This window comes from Typha latifolia, chromosome 9, assembly GCF_019914945.1.
Source record: "Typha latifolia isolate L0001 chromosome 9, TyphaL0001v2, whole genome shotgun sequence".
Lineage (NCBI taxonomy): Eukaryota > Viridiplantae > Streptophyta > Magnoliopsida > Poales > Typhaceae > Typha > Typha latifolia.
The window spans coordinates 4,725,661-4,744,085 of record NC_133094.1 but is presented as its reverse complement, the minus strand read 5'-3'; the positions used below and the strand labels follow the sequence as shown (position 1 = coordinate 4,744,085).

General features: G+C 34.5%; 3 protein-coding genes and 1 non-coding gene across 4 annotated transcripts; 2 read left to right on the top strand and 2 right to left on the bottom strand.

Annotated features, from left to right (window-relative positions):
* The first annotated feature begins 2,729 nt into the window (after window positions 1–2,729).
* Window positions 2,730–5,580, top strand: LOC140795446 (glycosyltransferase BC10-like). The gene is made up of 2 exons (XM_073147999.1): window positions 2,730–3,835; window positions 4,654–5,580. Exons 1-2 carry the CDS (start codon window positions 3,299–3,301, stop codon window positions 5,293–5,295), a joined length of 1,179 nt encoding a protein of 392 aa, XP_073004100.1. The 5' UTR covers window positions 2,730–3,298; the 3' UTR covers window positions 5,296–5,580.
* An 866-nt stretch (window positions 5,581–6,446) lies between these two features.
* On the bottom strand, window positions 6,447–6,527 carry TRNAS-AGA (transfer RNA serine (anticodon AGA)). The gene has a single exon. It is a non-coding gene; the product is annotated as a tRNA-Ser (tRNA).
* Window positions 6,528–9,568: 3,041 nt separating this feature from the next.
* Window positions 9,569–14,318, top strand: LOC140794676 (uncharacterized). The gene is made up of 5 exons (XM_073146803.1): window positions 9,569–9,778; window positions 9,918–9,971; window positions 10,123–10,174; window positions 13,367–13,541; window positions 14,001–14,318. Exons 1-4 carry the CDS (start codon window positions 9,717–9,719, stop codon window positions 13,493–13,495), a joined length of 297 nt encoding a protein of 98 aa, XP_073002904.1. The 5' UTR covers window positions 9,569–9,716; the 3' UTR covers window positions 13,496–13,541; window positions 14,001–14,318.
* Window positions 14,319–17,157: 2,839 nt separating this feature from the next.
* LOC140795392 (uncharacterized) lies at window positions 17,158–18,378 on the bottom strand. The gene is made up of 2 exons (XM_073147928.1): window positions 18,278–18,378; window positions 17,158–18,106 (listed from the first exon to the last, which is right to left on the bottom strand). Exons 1-2 carry the CDS (start codon window positions 18,329–18,331, stop codon window positions 17,489–17,491), a joined length of 672 nt encoding a protein of 223 aa, XP_073004029.1. The 5' UTR covers window positions 18,332–18,378; the 3' UTR covers window positions 17,158–17,488.
* Window positions 18,379–18,425: the final 47 nt, after the last annotated feature.

The window sequence follows — 18,425 nt, the reverse complement described above, 5'->3', positions numbered from 1 at the left end:
TTAAGATAGAAAAATTAGAATAATCATTCTAGATTTTATTTTATTTTTCAATGGGAGACAAATTGAACGCAATAGTTATTTATTTATTTCATAGAAAGTAGTCATTCTCTAAAAAAGTGAGAAAAAAAATCTATAACTTAGTGAGATAATTTCCTTTTCACCCTTTGAATTATCACTCATTTTCATAATAACCCCATCAATTTTTTTTTGTATACATTGACTCCCTAAACTATTAAAACTACCTCACCCCCTGATGTCGTTGATGAAACCGATGAATTAATCAAATTGCCCCTCCACTTATAATAATAATGGGTTAATTAAGTAGTTTAGCTAATATTAAATATTTTAATTTAGTTCATTGCCCACGTGTCCCTCCACTTTTCTTCCTCTCCTCTCTCTTGATCACCAACACCATCTCCTCCGTGATGGCCGATCGAGCCCAATCGCCAACACTATCTCCTCCCTGAAGCCAATGTCGACTTCACCTTTGCCGTCAAACTAGGTCATCGAGGTCGAGAAATGGAAAAGCTATCAGCGGTGACTCCTCCAACTCGACATCGCGCGGCATTTGCTCATTAGCCCTAGAGAGGTCGGACTGTGTTTTCAGTGGGCTTGTGGAGACGGGGGTTGATGTCTTTTTTGGAGGTTTTGGTTGGCTTGGAGGTGGAATTGAGCGACTTCTTGGGTTGGGTCATGGCTAGATTGGTGGTATTTGACTTGGCGGTCTTAATAGATTGGCGGATTTGGTGGAGTTGAAGGTCTTGCCGAGCTTGGTGAGCTTAATTTTGGCGGCAAAGGAGGAAATAGTGATAGTGGTGGAGGTAAGGACAGAAGAAAGGAAGGAAGAAGAAGAGGCTTAGAGGTGAACTGAGATTGATTTATATTATATATAGAGAGATAGAGATTAGGGACCGAAGAAAGAAGAGTGTTAAGAGGGAATTGCGTTGACCGAGGAGAAAGAGGAAGGATGGGTCGAGTGGAGACAAAGGGTAAATTGCCAGCGAGTAAGCCAGTAGCGTTGTCGATGTTGATGACGAAGCAGAGGAGTTGAGAAGGGCTGTCGAGGTGGAGGGAGACGACGTAGTGGCCGGAAATGATGAGAGCAATGAGGGAGGAGTAGGAAGAAGAGGAATTAAGGTCATATTATCGTCACGTTATCTTCATATGACAACTTATGAATGAAAATAGATAACATAACTATAACGAAATCGATTATGTAAGGCATTTTTGATACTAAAATAAAATTTAGGGAGTCATTATGAAAATAAGTGATAGTTTAGAAAGTGAAGAAAAAATTATCCCTATTATACTTAAAAGAAGACATTTATCTGTCAACCATTAATTTATCCAATTTAAAGCCCATCCAGACTTGATAGCATAGAGTGTCATCTAGTAATTAATTGGTGATGTCATAGAAATTTTTTTATTCCAAGTGGCATAAAATGCAATCCATTTGCACATAAAATAAGACATTTACTTGGTCAGGTCAGTCACGCTATAACGAGTCTTTCAATCTCTTTATTATCCAATTCAACAAAGAAATTAAATCACCCGTTGCCCAACCAATTATCTATATATCAATTCTTCTCACTTTTGACTCATTCTTTCAAATAGAAGAAGAATATAATCAATTGGTTACAACTAGAATATAGCCTAATAGTAGCTTAATAGTTGTGTCTTACCAACTTATGACGAAAATTATAAGTTCGATCCAGTCAAAAACTTAATTAACTATAGCTCTTTAGCTGAGAGTTTTACTGACTCATAATGTTTAATTTCGGTATAATTTAGTCACATTGTAGCCTATTTGTTAGCGGGTGAGGAGATTAATTCAGTTATCTGATCTATTTATTAGAGAGTACTTTCTGATATTGCCAAGCTAGCGATTTTTATTTTTAACTCAGAGTATTTTTTGTATATATTCGTTAAATTATATGACTTAATTTATAAATAGTAAAACTATAAGTTATAAATTATAAATGTATTAAAAATTAATGTGTTATATTAACTCCGGGTAAACTCCGGTCTAAACGGTCTTAAATTAAAATAATAAATAAATTCCATTGGCAACACTTGCCATTTTCTTAAAATTACCATTTTACCCGCGTAAGTCTGAATTCAAGTGCATCAGCAACAGAGAAACGTTCCTTCGAATTAATGCATTTGCGGTCCCTCCACATGCCCACCCCCAGAAAGGGTCTCGGAGGGGTAAAACGGTAAATATAGATTGCCCCTCCTTGCGTTATCAATATCTAAATTTAAATTAAAAAATAGTTACTAAATAAAACACTTAACAAAATATTTAACTATTAATTTTTTTTTAATTAAAGATCTTTCTAGACTATGGAATATGAAGTGTTATCTAAAGCATTTCAATAAAAATACTGATAAGATTAATGTTTTATTTAAAAGAAAATTTACTTTACGAGTGTTTTAAGTAAAATATTTAACAGTTAAACGTTTTTCTTTAGAGTTACAGTAAGAATGTTTAAATTTAAGATAATCTATTTTAGTAAATAAATTAAATAAAAATATATTTCGGTCACCAACTCCTCCTTGCAATGCAAAATTCCCTGCTGGAAAGTCGAAAACCGGCACGCGTCTATTGATGGCACCGCCCACTAACCAATTTCGTAGAGCATATTCGTTTTGGGTCCCACTCGAAGACAAGGTTGGTTCCATTTCCGAGTCCTTTTTTAACGGCTCTCACCTCCCTACTTTTCCTCATCCCCAAAAGAAGACAGTTGAGTCTCCCCTCTTCTCTCTCTCTCTCTATGCGCGTCGTTGCGGCTCGCGGATTTCGACGAAGAGAACGGGAAGAAGAGGGGATTTCGAGCGGCGGCTGCGATCGATAGCGATTATTTGATTACTAGTTGGCCTTTCGGCAAGTTTTACGCGGTGTTTGATTGATTTAAGGCGATTTCCCTCCCTTTTCTCCGCGACTCGATTAGCGCTTGGATTTGGGAGGAGTTGTATTAGGTTTTGGAGCTGCAGATTAGATCGAGGAGAGGGGGAAGGGGAGGGGAAGATTTTTAATTATCTTTCGAGATTATTTTGGGTTTGATCGCCATAGATAGGGTTATTTGATTCCGATTGTTTTCTTGTTAGTATTCCGGGAAAATAAGATTTGGGTCTTTCACTCCAGTTGTTGTTGAGTGCTCTTCTGGCATCAAAATTTGATCTTTCTTCTTCCTTCGAAATTGTTGGTGTTGATTCTTTGGTGGGTCGGGTTTCATATCTTGGATTGTAGTTTCCATCAACTCTCAGTCAATCTCCGATTAAGACCGGTGATAAGAGCATGTGGAGCGAAATGAAGCCCGGTTTCAAGACCAGAATGGATGAAATGGATTCAGATTTCTTCCCTTCTACTCCAAGGAAGGGTTGGTCTATTGGGCTGGTGAAGTGTGTGACCTGTTTGGTCATTTTTATGGCAGGGATGATCCTCGGCTTGTCCGCGAGCGCCCATTTCATGCGCAACTCCAATGTGTCGCAGGCCGAGCTCTTCTTCCCGACGACCATGTACACTGCAAGTTGTGATAAGGCTTGCGTGAGTTTAAAGAGTTTCATTAAACCTACGCATTTGATGCATACCATGTCCGATGACGAGCTTTTCTGGAGGGCGTCAATGGTGCCGAAAATGGAGTATCCCTTTCAGAGAGTGCCGAAGGTGGCCTTCATGTTTATGACACGGGGGCCTTTGCCTTTCGCGCCGCTGTGGGATAGGTTCTTCAAAGGCCACGAAGGGTTGTATTCAGTTTATATGCACACACTTCCTGATTACAAGCTCAATGTGTCCAAGACTTCTGCTTTCTATGGCCGTCAGATTCCAAGCGAGGTTAGATAGCATAATTCAACTCCCTGGCTGCTCTTTTTGATAATTTTTGGTAAATCTCTCATCTGATTATTGGAGTGCTCATCTTAATCTTTTTGCTAGTTGTAGGAGTTGTACTATGGGCAACGCATTCTTATTTAGTAGTATTATAATAGAGTACAATAAGTGAAACAACACAGAGATAATTATGTTAGATAAGAACCATATCATGTGCGCTGTTCTTTGAAATAGAAAACCGATCATACTTCAGTAGGTTCACTTAACAAACATGTTGTAATCTATTTGTGCACATTAGAGCAATGTTTCACAATGCATGGGGTTATGCAATTATTTCCCTACTTGTTCAGCATAAATTTAATATTATTGTTCAGATTATTCCATATAGAAAGGATTTAAACGCCATGTATTTAACATCCTTTTACAAAATATAGTGTAACTTTGGAATATAAGAGTTAGAAACTATGCCACTTTCTTGTGAAACTTTGAATGTATATTTCAACTAAAGTTGCAGAGTAGTTCTATTCGTGATTGTAAAGTTCCTATTTTGTAGAAATTTTCATTGTCTTGAAGATACATAAATTCATAGATATGTACAGTTGAGGAAAGCTCCTGATAAATCGGCTAAAATTAGGTAAAATCATGCATGCATACATATTGTTTCCATAAAGAGTTTTTAGCTGCTTTCCAACAAAAGACAGTAAAACTTTGTTTTATCCATTAGAATTTACATTATTTTTCTGAGCACAGACAGTTGATATGAAGCATTCTCAGTTGGTTTACTATCTCATTGCATCTAATAGCACTCTGTTGCTTCTGTGCAGGAGGTGTCATGGGGATCAGTGACATTGGTTGATGCAGAGAAGCGCTTGTTGGCCAATGCTTTACTCGATTTCTCAAATGAGCGTTTTGTACTTCTGTCTGAGAGCTGCATTCCTTTATACAATTTTCCAACTGTTTATGAGTACCTCATAAACTCAGCTGCCAGCTTTGTACAGTCTTATTATGAAGATACCAAACAATGTCGTGGACGTTACAACCGTCGCATGGCTCCCGATATCAAGCTGTCTCAATGGAGAAAAGGGTCAGAATGGTTTGAACTCAACCGAGAATTGGCTGTGAATATTGTTGCAGATTACAAGTACTACTCCCTGTTTAGGAAGTACTGCAGACCCTCATGTTATCCTGATGAGCACTACATACCGACGTACTTGAACATGTTTCACGGGGCTTTGAACGCAAACAGGAGTGTGACTTGGGTCGATTGGTCAAGAGGAGGTCCTCACCCAGCAACATACGGTGCTCCAAGCATTACAGTTGAATTCATCCAGGCCATTAGAAACAATGGAACGTTTTGTATGTACAATTCTCGTCCAACTTCACTTTGTTTCCTCTTTGCCAGGAAGTTTTCTCCTAGTGCTCTGAGACCGCTACTCAACCTCACAAAGACAGTGATGGATTTTTGAGCTCTTCATCGCTTCATCACCACCTGTATAGCCCTAATTGATCAAAGAGGGGGCATTTCTTATGGTAGAAATATACTAGAGATGGCTTTCTTAGCATCTTATCTGGTTGATGGTGCATAGACTTTGGGGGGAAATCGATCCACTTGTTAAGTTGCTTGCCGAATTACTTAGCAGGGATCTTTTATATTTTTTTTAGTTTCAAAATTCTTTTGTACAAGAGGATATTTAAAGACTTATTTCAGATACTAATCTTGTGAATAGCAACTCATATTCATTGTTATTGTATTCCACAAATGTCTGGGATGTTAGATAGAATCTCTAATGATTGCTAGCAGATTACTTTAATCTACAGCTTGGCATTGGTTGTTGGATTGTTGAGAATAATCTTTGGATAAAGAAGTAGGTCGAGAAACTGGAATTATATGCTCTCCATGTGCAAGGTTTGGTATATATGAATCTTGACATTTATCTTTATCAGGTCCTCAACTTTGATGTTTGTTGAAGTATGTATTATATTGATACCTTGTCCAAATTGTTTACTGAGATTGGTGTAAAGTATGCCCCCATAGAATGTATCATTTCACATGATTTAAGTAATAGGAAACTTAAATTTCTCCATCAAACTAACAAAAAAAAATTTTAACAAAATTATTAGAGAAAATTTCTCAGCATAATGAATACTAAAATGTTATAATTGCCCTTTTCTTTCTATGAAATTAACTCATCTTGTTGTATTCTTTAAGTCTAAAATAAACTGCACTTTTAACATCTTTTATCTTTTCCAATATAAGATTACAGACTTTAAATCCTAGTAATTAGCTAGTGAATCTATTGACCAATGTGTTAATTTCTGCAGTGCATTATTATTCAAACTAGTTCACAATCTATTAGAACTTTTATCAGCTCAACAAATCGTCATCTCAGATAGTGTTTTGGACTCAATTAATCATTATACCACCATGCCAAAAAACTGTTAGGAAAAACAATTAGAAAATCGCTATCCTAGAAAGCTATTCATATATAATAAATACACTGACATATCTCCACATCCTCCTCCCTTTCTCCTATTGTCCATTTATCTTTACAATAAATTAATTACTTTCTCCATAATTTTGAGAATAGTTTAAAATAATTTGAGGGCGAAAAAAATACGTGGTCGGCAGGATTCGAACCTGCGCGGGCAAGCCCACATGATTTCTAGTCATGCCCGATAACCACTCCGGCACGACCACGTAGATGAAATATATTCATTTTAATTTTAATTAGATCAATTTGATAGTAAGATATACTAATATTCTTAATTATAATTATATATTTAGTCATTGTATGCTTTTATATAAGAAGAGTTTAGCCATTAAATTTTACTCTATAATTAGCGTAGCTAGAATTACTACTGAAAAAATAGTTTGTAGTAGTAGCATATTAATGTTATCATAATTAAATATATAATATACATTTATTTACTTAATAAAAGTAAAATGGATAATTATAAACCTAATTTAAATCATCATGTTTATATGAATGCATTCTAATTGAATAAAAGACTAACTTCATACTGCATGAATATTATTAGATCTCAAATCTCCTACTTGAGACCTCTCGAACTAGGCTAGCAAGGAGTTTGATGTTTGATTGATGACCGTAAAAAATATGTGTTTGAGTATTCTTTAGTCACATGGTGAGTAATATTGCTCCTTAGGTATATTTTCTAAATTAAGATATATAATATATTTATTATGTATATATTATGTTTTAACTTTCAGCATAATTATATGAGCGATATAGAGGTGATTGGAAATAGACATATTATTCATACTTTGTTTGTTGAGTTAATTCTAGTATGAATATACATACAAAAGATATATGATTGGAGAATAAATATCATTATATTTTATTTGACTCTTTTACCCCTTAGGTTTCCAATATGCATAATCAATTATTATACTGGATAAATATATCGGTGTGGTAGTTATCAGAGAGATACTCTGTCTAGACTAATGTTGAACATATTCTTATGTATGATAGAGCATAATTGTGATTGATAGTTGTATTCTTATGTGTGACAGATTATGATTATGATAGATATCCTCTTATATATGGTAAGGTATAATTATGACTATTATTATACTCGTGTATGATGAAGTACGACTATGATTAATATACTCTTGTGTATGATATAGTATAATTATAATTGATATACTCTTGTGTATGATATAGTATAATTATAATTGATATACTCTTATGTATGATAGAGTACAATTTAAGCTTTTGGAGAGAATTGTAAAACTAGATATCGAGTGGGGAACATGTACTGTGACCTAGGTAGAGTCGGATCAACATTTATAGGTGGTCATAGACAAAAATTTCCTTCCTAAAATAAATAATACTAAATTGTAAAATTATAATACCCATTAAATTTTCTTTTATTATTAAAATACAACAAAATGCTCTACTTATATAAAATTTATCTATAAAGAGTATAAAACCAATTTTAAATTTTCTTATTTATGGAAGTACATCTACATATATAGTAAATTATATGCACTTGAATAATATAGAGCCCCGTTCTAAGTGGTGCCCTAGGAGGCTGCCTCAATAGCTTAATGAGCCTAGATCTAACATAGTGGATGATATTGAAATTGAGATTGATGACTATAATATTACATTTTGATTCTATCATTCCAACACATATGAGTATTTACTATTTGTCATGTATAATATGTTATTGTGTCTGAAATTGTTATAATATGATCGTAATTATCATCCATTATATGTTGTTATATTTGGTGATGTTATAATATTATTGTATCTTATATGAGAATTTTGTATTATTATACACACATTTTCATTCTCATTCATGGCATGATTTTTTTTTTCAATTTTACATTATCTAGTATATAATTTGTTCTCTTCTTAATATCTCTGACTAAGCAAGGTCTGTTTATTAAGTCATTTAGCTCATAATTCTATTTATTTTTTTAATGCTTATCTAATAGTAAATCAATATATCGTGAAGAGATATTATATTGCAAAGACGAGGTGAGTTAGAAATAAGTAATATAGATGATAGTTTATATGAGGATTTAATTGTACCACTATTGTACCTTTATATTTCATTATATTAAATAATAATTTGCATAATAGGGGAAATTGTATTTATATTAGTTGTATTTTTATTTATATATTTTTTGTAAACTTGATGATTTATCATGACTTGTGTGGTTATGCACTTCTGCTGGTCTTTATAGTTGTTTAGTATTACTATAATATATACATGAATTCTTATGCTAAAAGTTTTATTTGGATTCTAGCATGATTTACTTATAGAGTGCATTATTATGAGTGTAGATTTATTATTGTAGCGATACTTGTTCGTTTTGTCATGTGCGTCGCGCATGTGTCGTGTGAGCTCGCAAGTGGTGGGTGGGTATTACATTCTTATTTACTACACTAATTTTAAAATTAAAAAATCATGTATACTTTGAAGTCAAGAAATATGCTGATTGGCTTGTTAATGGGTAGAATTTTTGGAGATGATTATATTTGGATTCTAGGTAGAGAGAGATGCTAAATTTTTTTAACTTGATGCTACATACTTTTGCAGAGGTAAAGATGATGTATATATAGATGTTTTAGAGGCCTATGTATTTTTACACTTATAATCTCCAAACTAGTTTAGCTCGTTAACTATAAAAGATTTGGTTTGAAAAATTATTTTAACATCGGAGTTTTAAATTCTTTTAAATATTAATTTTAAATTGAGTTGAATTTAAAATTACGATGTAAATAAAATCGTTGTAATTATGACTGACGAATTTTCTAATCGTGGCTAGAGCTGTCAAGAAAGCTTGTAGGGTCGGCTCGAGCTCTAAATGAGTCTGAGTCGAGCTGATCTTTTAGGCTCAAAACTATAATCAAGTTGAGCCGAGCTAGTATTGGCTTGCTCCAGCTCAACTCAATTAGCTCGATTGGATGCACTATAATATATACACATGAGTAATTATTACTATATGTGTTAATTTTATATTTTAGAATTTATAAATTTTAATTAGATTTATTTTATTATGTTTATCGGACTCAGCTCAGTAAGCCTATCGACCTAATAGAGCTGAGCTCGAGCCTCGTCCAGGGGAGATGAGCCGAGCTCGGCTAGTTCACACACCCCCTGTCGTGGCGATCAAGTAACACTTTCTTTCTTTTCTTAAACAAAAAGTTACTACAATCGAGCGGCTCGTCCTCTCTCGAACTCGAACTCGAACTCGAACTCGAACTCGAAGTAGTTTTAGTTTGAGTTCGCATTTCACCGCAACACACAAAGCCCCCAATCCCCATCTCCTCCCTTCCTCTCTCTCGCGCTCTCTCTCTCTCTCTCTCTCTCTCTCTCGCTCTCTCGCGTTCTCTTTCTCTCTCATCGCAGCGACATGAATGCGAGCTCCTCAGACCCTCCGAAGCGGCTATTGTTCGACCGCCGCTACGGTTGGATGTAAAGTTCTATCTCTCTCTCTCTTGATTTTTTTTTTAATTTTTTTTTGTATATGTAAAGATTTTATTTTACTTTAACACTTCTGCACAAAACAAACAAGAGATTTCATCTTAAAGGCGCCAATTTTGTTGTTTTGCAGATTTGACGAGTGGAAGGATCCGTCGGAAGAAGCGTTAGCCGGTGGAAGAGGAATGTTAGTGATCTTACTAACAACTGATGTGAATTTTGCGTCAAAGAGAGAAAAATTAGTCATTTGATCTCGGCGTGTGTTTTTTTCTTTTCAAAATCAGACCTTTTCTGGCTGTTCTTTTTGTTCTAATTTTAGTGTCAATTTCGAATTTCAGGTTCTGCGTGTTGCCCATTGCAAAATCTCTGCTGAAGTTTGTCTCACTAACGGTATTTAATTATTGAGTAAACTTGTGTTCTGATAGCTTATTTGATAGTTTGCAACTTCTTTGCTAATCGCAGTATCTTTATTTCTATATGAATTTTTGTTCCTTTTTAAAAGCTTTAGATTTTCTGGGTTAATGCTGTAGTCAAGTTAAACTTTTGCTGAGATTTTAATTAATTATTTATTTGGAAAAAAGGTCATGCACCAACAGTGCCAGAATATGTTCTAGTGCTGTTATTGTGAAATACAATGGAAAATGACTGCATGACGGCCTAGCTACAGATAACTTTCGTTAAGGATAAGATATGAGGATATCACTTTTAGTGGAGTAACCAACAATCTCAATTTGATAAAGGAAATTGTTCAAAACAAAGTTGAGAGGCATGAATATAGCCCAAGAAGCAATTAGAAGTTTAGAACATAAGACTTGTTCTTGTTATTTGCTAAGTTCTGTCTTTTTCATTTTTTTCTCATCCTAGTATCCAACGATTTAACTCATAATCCCTCAACTCTTTGTAAGAGTTGGCCATTTCCTGGATCTTTAGGAGCACATCTCGGTAGTGCTATGTCAGTTGTATTCTTGTCTTGATTGATTGCCTTGTCTCTGAACTGTTTGTCCTTTAATTCAACCATTAGAAGAAACCTCAACTTTTAATTTGTTCGTCCTTACACCATTCCTCCATCTTAACATGATTTTTGCATGTGGATTTCTAATTTCTTGTAATTTCTAATATTTAGAATTAGTATTTGATAATTAATTCTTTAGTTGGATGTAATAATAATCATGTTAAGATGGAGGAATGGTGTAAGTTTTCATGTAACAATTATTGCAAAGATGGAGAACAAGATGGTGACATCTATCAACTAGAGATCTATTGTTGATAATTATCAAAGCAGTTTGAATTATCTCAGTTACTATAATAATAGTTTTTCCTAGTTTAGGGATTTGAAGGAAGATCCACTTCTTCAAAAGATTCAAAGCAAATATCATGAAGAAAGAAACTATTTTTGTGGTAAAGGATTTTTCATATAGTTAAGAGGATATACTCTTTGCATTGATAATCTGATGTTGCAGCGAATGTTTTATATGACAATCATGATATGATAGTCACATCTTTCTGATAGTTCTTTTAATATAATATTTGAGTCACCTTCAAACTTTAGGTCCTTCCTATTGCCCATTGCGAATTGCTACTGAAGCTTGCCTCATTGATGGTATCTAATTGAGTAATATTTTTTTTTCTTTGAAAGATCTTAATTACTGCAACAATAGTTTGGGGATTGAAGAAAGCTCCACTTCAAAGATTCTAATCAAATGTGACAAAGAAAACTATTCTCATTAATTTTTTTTTGAAAAATCAATTGAGAGGATATATCTTTTATATTGCTATTGTGATGTAGGAGCAAAAGTTTTAGATGATTGGATCCAATAGATAGATTGGATATGATCAGTGATTTGAAAATTGGATTTGGTGGGGCGGCATGTGAGCTGCCCCACAAACCCTATTTACAGCCCCTGATTGGCTGTCAACTTGCCGTAGTGAGCTTGGTGGCTCGCCTTGGCAGTTGGCGGGCTTGATGAGCTACTATGCTAATCTATAGTATTAATAGTATATATTATCGTATATTAGTATATCATATATTGTATTAGTATATATTATATACCACATATAATTATTTTTTAACTTTTATATATTAAATATGTTAGACCGCTAAGGCATCCGCATACTATGGGCACCTTTCAAAACATTGGATATGATAGAAATCCTTTTTTTTTCTGACAGTACTTGGGAAATAGAAGGTCCAATTGATGAGGTAGATATGCTTACTTTTAGTATCCTTACATAATTGAGTGTAGGCCATAATGATTAGGTTGATGGATGAGTAGAGTTGGTAGAAAAGGTTGAAGAAGAAATGACTATATCTGACGAAAGTTGGGTGTAATACTTATATCAAGTAGGTTATGTGTGAATCAGTTGAGGAGGTTTAGACATATTCAAATGAGCCACATAATGCTCATTGTGTATGGCAACTAATCTTACTGAAAGTAAAAGGTGCCTTGGGAGTTGCCTTAAGAGAGGGGTGAAGATATTGACTGAGATATAGGAAAAGAGAAAGTATAGCTTAATCTGGATAGAACCTTATATTAAATAGATAGAAATAGCACTTTATCTGGAAAAAAAACCTTACATTAAATATATTTAAGTGGAACAAATGATCTATTTTGTCTTCTCAAATAATTAGGACTTGCAACTCGTTACTTTAGTTGGTTTAAGCATCTTGTTTCAAATGTATAAATAGGAAACTTTATCATTACCATCATTCACCCAAACCTTTTGCCTACATTTAGGGTCAGGTAGAAAACTAGTGAAGTTTCAGAAGGCTTGCAGAAGAATTTGGCAGAATAATATATCTAGCTGGCAACCTGGCATTAGAGTACTAGAAAGTCTAGGTTAAATCCTGGCAAAGTTACACCAGGAAGGAGAGGGGCTTGCCATGAAATCTAAGAAGCCTGGCCAATACATCAGAAGGGTCTGGACTGGCTTTTGCAAGTTGATACAGGAAGTTGTACTTATCTTCCTTGGAAAAATTGTGCAGACACATTCACATAAGTGCCTTCCTACAATAATGTTGTCTACTTGTACTTGCGTAATGCTAACTCATCTCTAATATTTTATGCTGGTTATCTGGTTGTTAGTTTGTTAATGTCAACCTTTTCATTCTACCATCTAGATGAACTTCTGGACTAAGAATTGAATTATTACCATTAGACATTACTCAAACTTATTCCAATTTGAGGCTATGAGAACGTAGAGACAGTTACATAAAGCATTGTCACAAGTTACTGATTAGAGAAAAAATTACTTCTCTATGAAGCCAACTTACTGAGCTCTACCACTTCATCCATTCAAACATAACAAATCATTCCCACATTAGACTGATAAGACCAAATGTCTTCTCTTATTTCATTTCTTTTATTTGATGTTTGAGATAGAAATATTGAGATAGCTTATCCTATGGGCCTGTGGGGAAGAAATGAAATCCTGTCTATATATATATATATATATATATATATATATATATATATATATATATGTTACAAGTGATGACCTTTTTGGTTTTCTTTTCTGCAGATAAATTTAGCAAACGATTCTGTGAACAAATTTCGTAGGAACCCTAATTCTTGATCTCCCCAGGCACCTCATGCAGATCAATGTACTTGGCTTAAAGAAATAAAACATTCTGCACTTACAGCTGATCTCCAGTTGATAACATGCGGAGCATCAATGTTGAACACTATAAAAGCTAAACTTCGATCACCATGATACCTTTACCGTTGACAGCACTGTAATTGAGCTGCATGAACCTCTGGTACAACATTGTATTCTGATGAAGTATGAAAAATTGTACACTGCAATCTTAAATGTTTTTCAGGAACTGGCAATGACAGGTTCAATTTCTTGTAAGAAAGTAATTGCTCCTCTTATATTATAGCATATGCTGATAACCAATTCAAAGGAAAGATCTATTGCATTTATATTATAACCATCACATGGATATTAAATTAAACTATAGTAAGTAGATTATGAGTTTTTTTTCTTTAGAATTTAATGGATTGTTGAAGTCATTTTGATCAATTGCCAAGTTCCGCTGAGGAAAAAGTGCCACAAACAAATCAAGGATATTTAAAGGATCATTACTCATTGCAGTCTTCATTTTTGCATTCAGGATCTTATGATCCTGGTTTATTGTCTTGCTATTAGATGTTACAAGTTATATATAAAGCCTCTTCGCAGTGATTAATTAGGAACATATTCATAATTATTCCAGATGCACTGCAATTATGAAATGAAAGTTTGAGATATTTGACGCCTGAACAAATAAGGGATTTATTTGAGGTGTACAAGAAGAGGCCTGATTGTTAAAGAGTCAAGACCTCTGCTTCTCAACATCCGCTGCCTTGATGAAGAAATTAGATAATTGTTTTTTATGCAAAATATTGGTGCATATAGTTTGATCCTGTTGTATGAGTTGAAGTCGATCCAATTGTGACAGATTGAATCATATTTTCTGATTGAGAATTTTCTGTAAGTGCTTACAAACTCTATACTCTGTTCTTTATCCATCATTGCCATTTGTATTCTTCTATTCTGTTTTCTTTTCCATGTGTCCACAGTTGTTAATCTCTTCTTGAACTTAATTGATAATGATGCATAATGCAACTGTTTTAAGTCTATTTAGATTATATCTCAATACACGATATAGCATATAGATTTGAAGGAGCTTAATCATCTGCAGGATATGCCACTGCTTACCATGTAACCATATAACCATGCAAGTTTCCAAGGTTCCATGGCACTTTTTTTTCTGAGAAAATTGGATTGTGCCTAGTTATATTTAGTTAGATCATGGGATCTTTTTATCGACAAAAAGAAGAAAAAAAAAAGAAAAAAAAAATCCATGGCATCTCAAGGTTACTAGGGTGTAGTCGAGCGGAGCTTGATCGACCTGATCTTTGTTTAAGCTTAGTTGAAATTAATTTTGAGCCGTAATTATATAATTATGCTTGGGTTGTTTTATTTCAATTTGAGTATATTTTGAGCTGAGTTGAACTTTAGCTTAAATATTTCAAGCCAATCTAATTCAAGCCTAAAGTGGATCAAGCTTGAAATAAATTTTGACTCTAAATTAATGAATCAAGCTGGGCTCATCTACTAACTAATGAGTCGAGTTTGATCGAGCCTTATCGAGATAAGTTCAAAATTATTTTGCCAGCCCTAATCCTATTAGGGCACCAACACATTTAGCTAGTAAGAGAGGAAAAGAACACATACAAAAATGTCCCAAGGAGATATAATGACAAAATTACCCATTCATAATACAACCAAGCCTTAGTTATCCAAGATTGCATGTGAATTTACTTGATATACAAGTGGTAAAAATTAACCCTACGTGATGATCTGACACAATAATTCAGCTTTTAAATAAGTTCAAGTTTTGTCTAATAAGATTAGGATTATAAATAACTCAATTCATCGAACCCGATTAATAATCCAGTCTTATTTATGTTGTATTACCTCAATTTATTTAATATATTTATAACCGGATCCATCAACATATTTATGACATGCTAATCTATTTATAACATAATAATTTATTTATGACTCGAATAATTTTTTTTCACCTAAATAACTCTTTTATAATACAAAAAAATTATTAAAATAATATAAATAATTTATATAAATTTAAATAACTTGTATTATCGGATAGTCAATTTATGATCTTTAATAAGTGAATTGTGTTCACTGGCTAGAAATTTTGACTCACTTAATAAGAGATCGTGTTTGTGTTTGCCTTAAATGGACCTTTATTTATGAAGCTGCGGCATTTAGGAGTACACGTGGAGAGAATCCATTAGACCTGGGAATCTACGTGTCAGTCGTTTGTTGGTATGTCAGGACTACTTTACACGTGAAAACGGAACTCGTAAATTTATAGCGACGAAAAATGGCTAATGATAATTATATCCCTAATATGTAAGCAAGCTCTTCAATTTAGCCGGCAAAATAAAATAAAATAAAATAATTAGTGAAATAGCCTCAACTAATTTATATAAGTTTTTAAAGTAAGTTATTCCACCGACATTCCTCAACTCAAATTCGCTGCCATTCCTCATCTCCCCACCTTTCCCATGCCTCATCGTTGGCAGCACCGACGACTGTGCATGTGGATCTTGCAGTGTCGACGGATCCGTCCGTTGACCTTAAAAAGGAGCTTTTGCCTATAGTGGTCGAGGAGGGTGGAGATGGCCAAGGTTGAGGGCGGTAAGGGTAAGGGTAGCCACAGTCACAGGTTGTAAGAGTAAGGACAGCCAAGGGCGAAGGGGGTCAAATCCTAGGCAAGCTGGTGTCAAACTGTCGCAAGCTGCTGGCTTCCGAGAGAGAAGTCAGCAATGTTGAAGGGGAGGTTGGAACATGGATTGAAGATAAGGAAAATGAAAGGATATCTCTTTTTTATCCTAATTTAATTAAACTATATTGAAATCTCTATTAATTTGATTGAAATGCACGACGAAGGCATCTAGGTCATTTTGGAGTTAAGTATGTCTAATATGACCTCTATGTTAGCTGACTCATCTAATTTTTCTAACAAAATACTATCGAAATGGTAGCATTGAAATTTCAAAAAAGTTTATAGGAGACATTGTAATGAAAAAAAATTATGGACTCTCTGTGAAAACTAGGTATAGTTCAGAGTTGTTGTCAAAATTAACCATTTATTAAATTTAATTATGAGAAATTACACCAACACCTCCTTAACCGTGGACTATGGTGCAATATTACTAACTCTCCTAAACTGTTTTTTCTTACAAATAATGAATAATATTCCCTTAATTATGGATTCGTCTGTTAGTCTGCCGTTTGTCTTTTAAAAAAATTTGCTGACAGGAAAGAAAAAAAAAAAGAAAAATAGAGAGAGGAATGAAGAAATTAGAAAAGAGAGAAAAAGAAAAGTTAGGATTTATCCCTTTGATTGGTTTTCATCTTAGATTAAGGATGCAAATTTGATGCCTATCCTTGTTTGTTGGTAGTTGATTAGAGCTATTTCTCTGTTCATCATTTCTTTGACAGGATAACATCCCCCCTCATCTTGTCGATTTGTTTTCGAGCAATTTCATATGGTTTATAATTGGTTTAGTGCTTTATATGCCAAGGTTTAATGTATGTGTACTCAGTTTCTTATTTAATGGCTTTTTCTCCTTGTTTGGCGTGTTCTATGGATATGCTCTCTTTGTTATTCACATTAATAGAGGTTGTGATATTTTGAATCTCAAAGTGTAGCTATGGCATTAGAATGTGTTTCTTTTTTTCTAAAAGAAATAAATTGCATAACACACTACATTTTAACTATATTATAAATATAATATTATGTCTATTTCAAATAATATTTTATATTTCTTAAATTATCCTTACCTATAACACATTAATAGAGTTAAAATGTATTTTTCTTATCTATTCCTATAACATTACATACATACATACATACATAACACTACGGCAGCTTTGTTTCCATCAACATAACATATAACGTAGAACCTCAAACTCTTATTAATTTATCATCTCACTCCCAACTAACTAATAACTATCAGACATCCATCACATGACTTTGGTTTTTCTCCGAGAGAAGTGTGAATTTAATGATGTCAAATAACATTCAAACTTAAATATACATACAATATGAGCCTCTTTTTATCTCTCTGGGCACCATCCATCCGTTGACCATTTCACAATTCACATAGATAATTTGGTAGAAAAGGATTATTCATAGACCAAAAAGGTCTTCCCAGACCTCCTGGGAGGATGTCGTCTTCCTCTCCCTCCTCTAAACCTTCCCATTTTTGCCACTTCCAATCCTCCACAAATGGGTAACACCACTGATTCAATATCTCCTCCTCTACTTTTCACCACTCGTGCATATAACGTACCTTCTTCTTCTTCTCCTCTCTCTTCCAAGGCGATATTGCTCACCACCACAACTCCTCCACTAGGCTTCACCTTGATGCCCGACAAAGCGTCGACGCATCCTTCGACATTACGATCCACCACCGCGAACTCCACGTCCTCGTACCGTTTGACCACCTCGCGTGGCTCTCCCATCTCGATCTCACTCACGTCGCCAAGATCGAACCTTTCTGTATGCTTCTCAATGTCTTGGGCATCCTGTTGGTCAGCTCGGATGCAGACGAGGCGACCTCCGCCGTGTCTGGCGGCGACCGCCAATGCCAGTGTCAGCGGCGAGAAGCCGCCGCACTCCACGTTCAGCAGTAGGCGAGCGCGGTTGCCGGCGGCGAGGGCTGATATGAACTCCATGCACTTGGGTTCCATGAGAGCTGAGCCACCTGTGGTGTGATGATCATTGGTATTGAACTCCTTGCACTGTAATAAGTAATCAAATATATTACTACTTAGTAAAACAACATAGCTAGCAATCTATCCATCTATATATATATATATATAACAAAAGATCTACGTGAACCTTAATGGTGCATATGTACATGAGATCTAGAGAGAGAGAGAGAGAGAGAGAGAGAGAGAGAGAGAGAGTACAAGGTGAAGAGTGTGCATGTAGGCTTCCATGGCATCCAAAGGTGACCAAGCCATTTAGCCGAGAGATAGGAGAGGGGAATTAATATACATACACTTGATACACTCCTATAAGGAATCATATATGTATATATATAGCACTTAATAAAGA

Bases quoted from the DNA above. Each gene is read 5' to 3' on its own strand.
- LOC140795392 (XM_073147928.1), bottom strand. From the start codon at position 18,331: ATGGCTTGGTCACCTTTGGATGCCATGGAAGCCTACATGCACACTCTT. The intron at 18,107-18,277 runs GTACTCTCTCTC...TACTTATTACAG, and splicing joins ACATGCACACTCTTCACCTT to TGCAAGGAGTTCAATACCAA.
- LOC140795446 (XM_073147999.1), top strand. From the start codon at position 3,299: ATGTGGAGCGAAATGAAGCCCGGTTTCAAGACCAGAATGGATGAAATG. The intron at 3,836-4,653 runs GTTAGATAGCAT...GCTTCTGTGCAG, and splicing joins GCCGTCAGATTCCAAGCGAG to GAGGTGTCATGGGGATCAGT.
- LOC140794676 (XM_073146803.1), top strand. From the start codon at position 9,717: ATGAATGCGAGCTCCTCAGACCCTCCGAAGCGGCTATTGTTCGACCGC. The intron at 9,972-10,122 runs GTTAGTGATCTT...TTCGAATTTCAG, and splicing joins TTAGCCGGTGGAAGAGGAAT to GTTCTGCGTGTTGCCCATTG. The intron at 10,175-13,366 runs GTATTTAATTAT...TGATCTCCCCAG, and splicing joins TGAAGTTTGTCTCACTAACG to GCACCTCATGCAGATCAATG.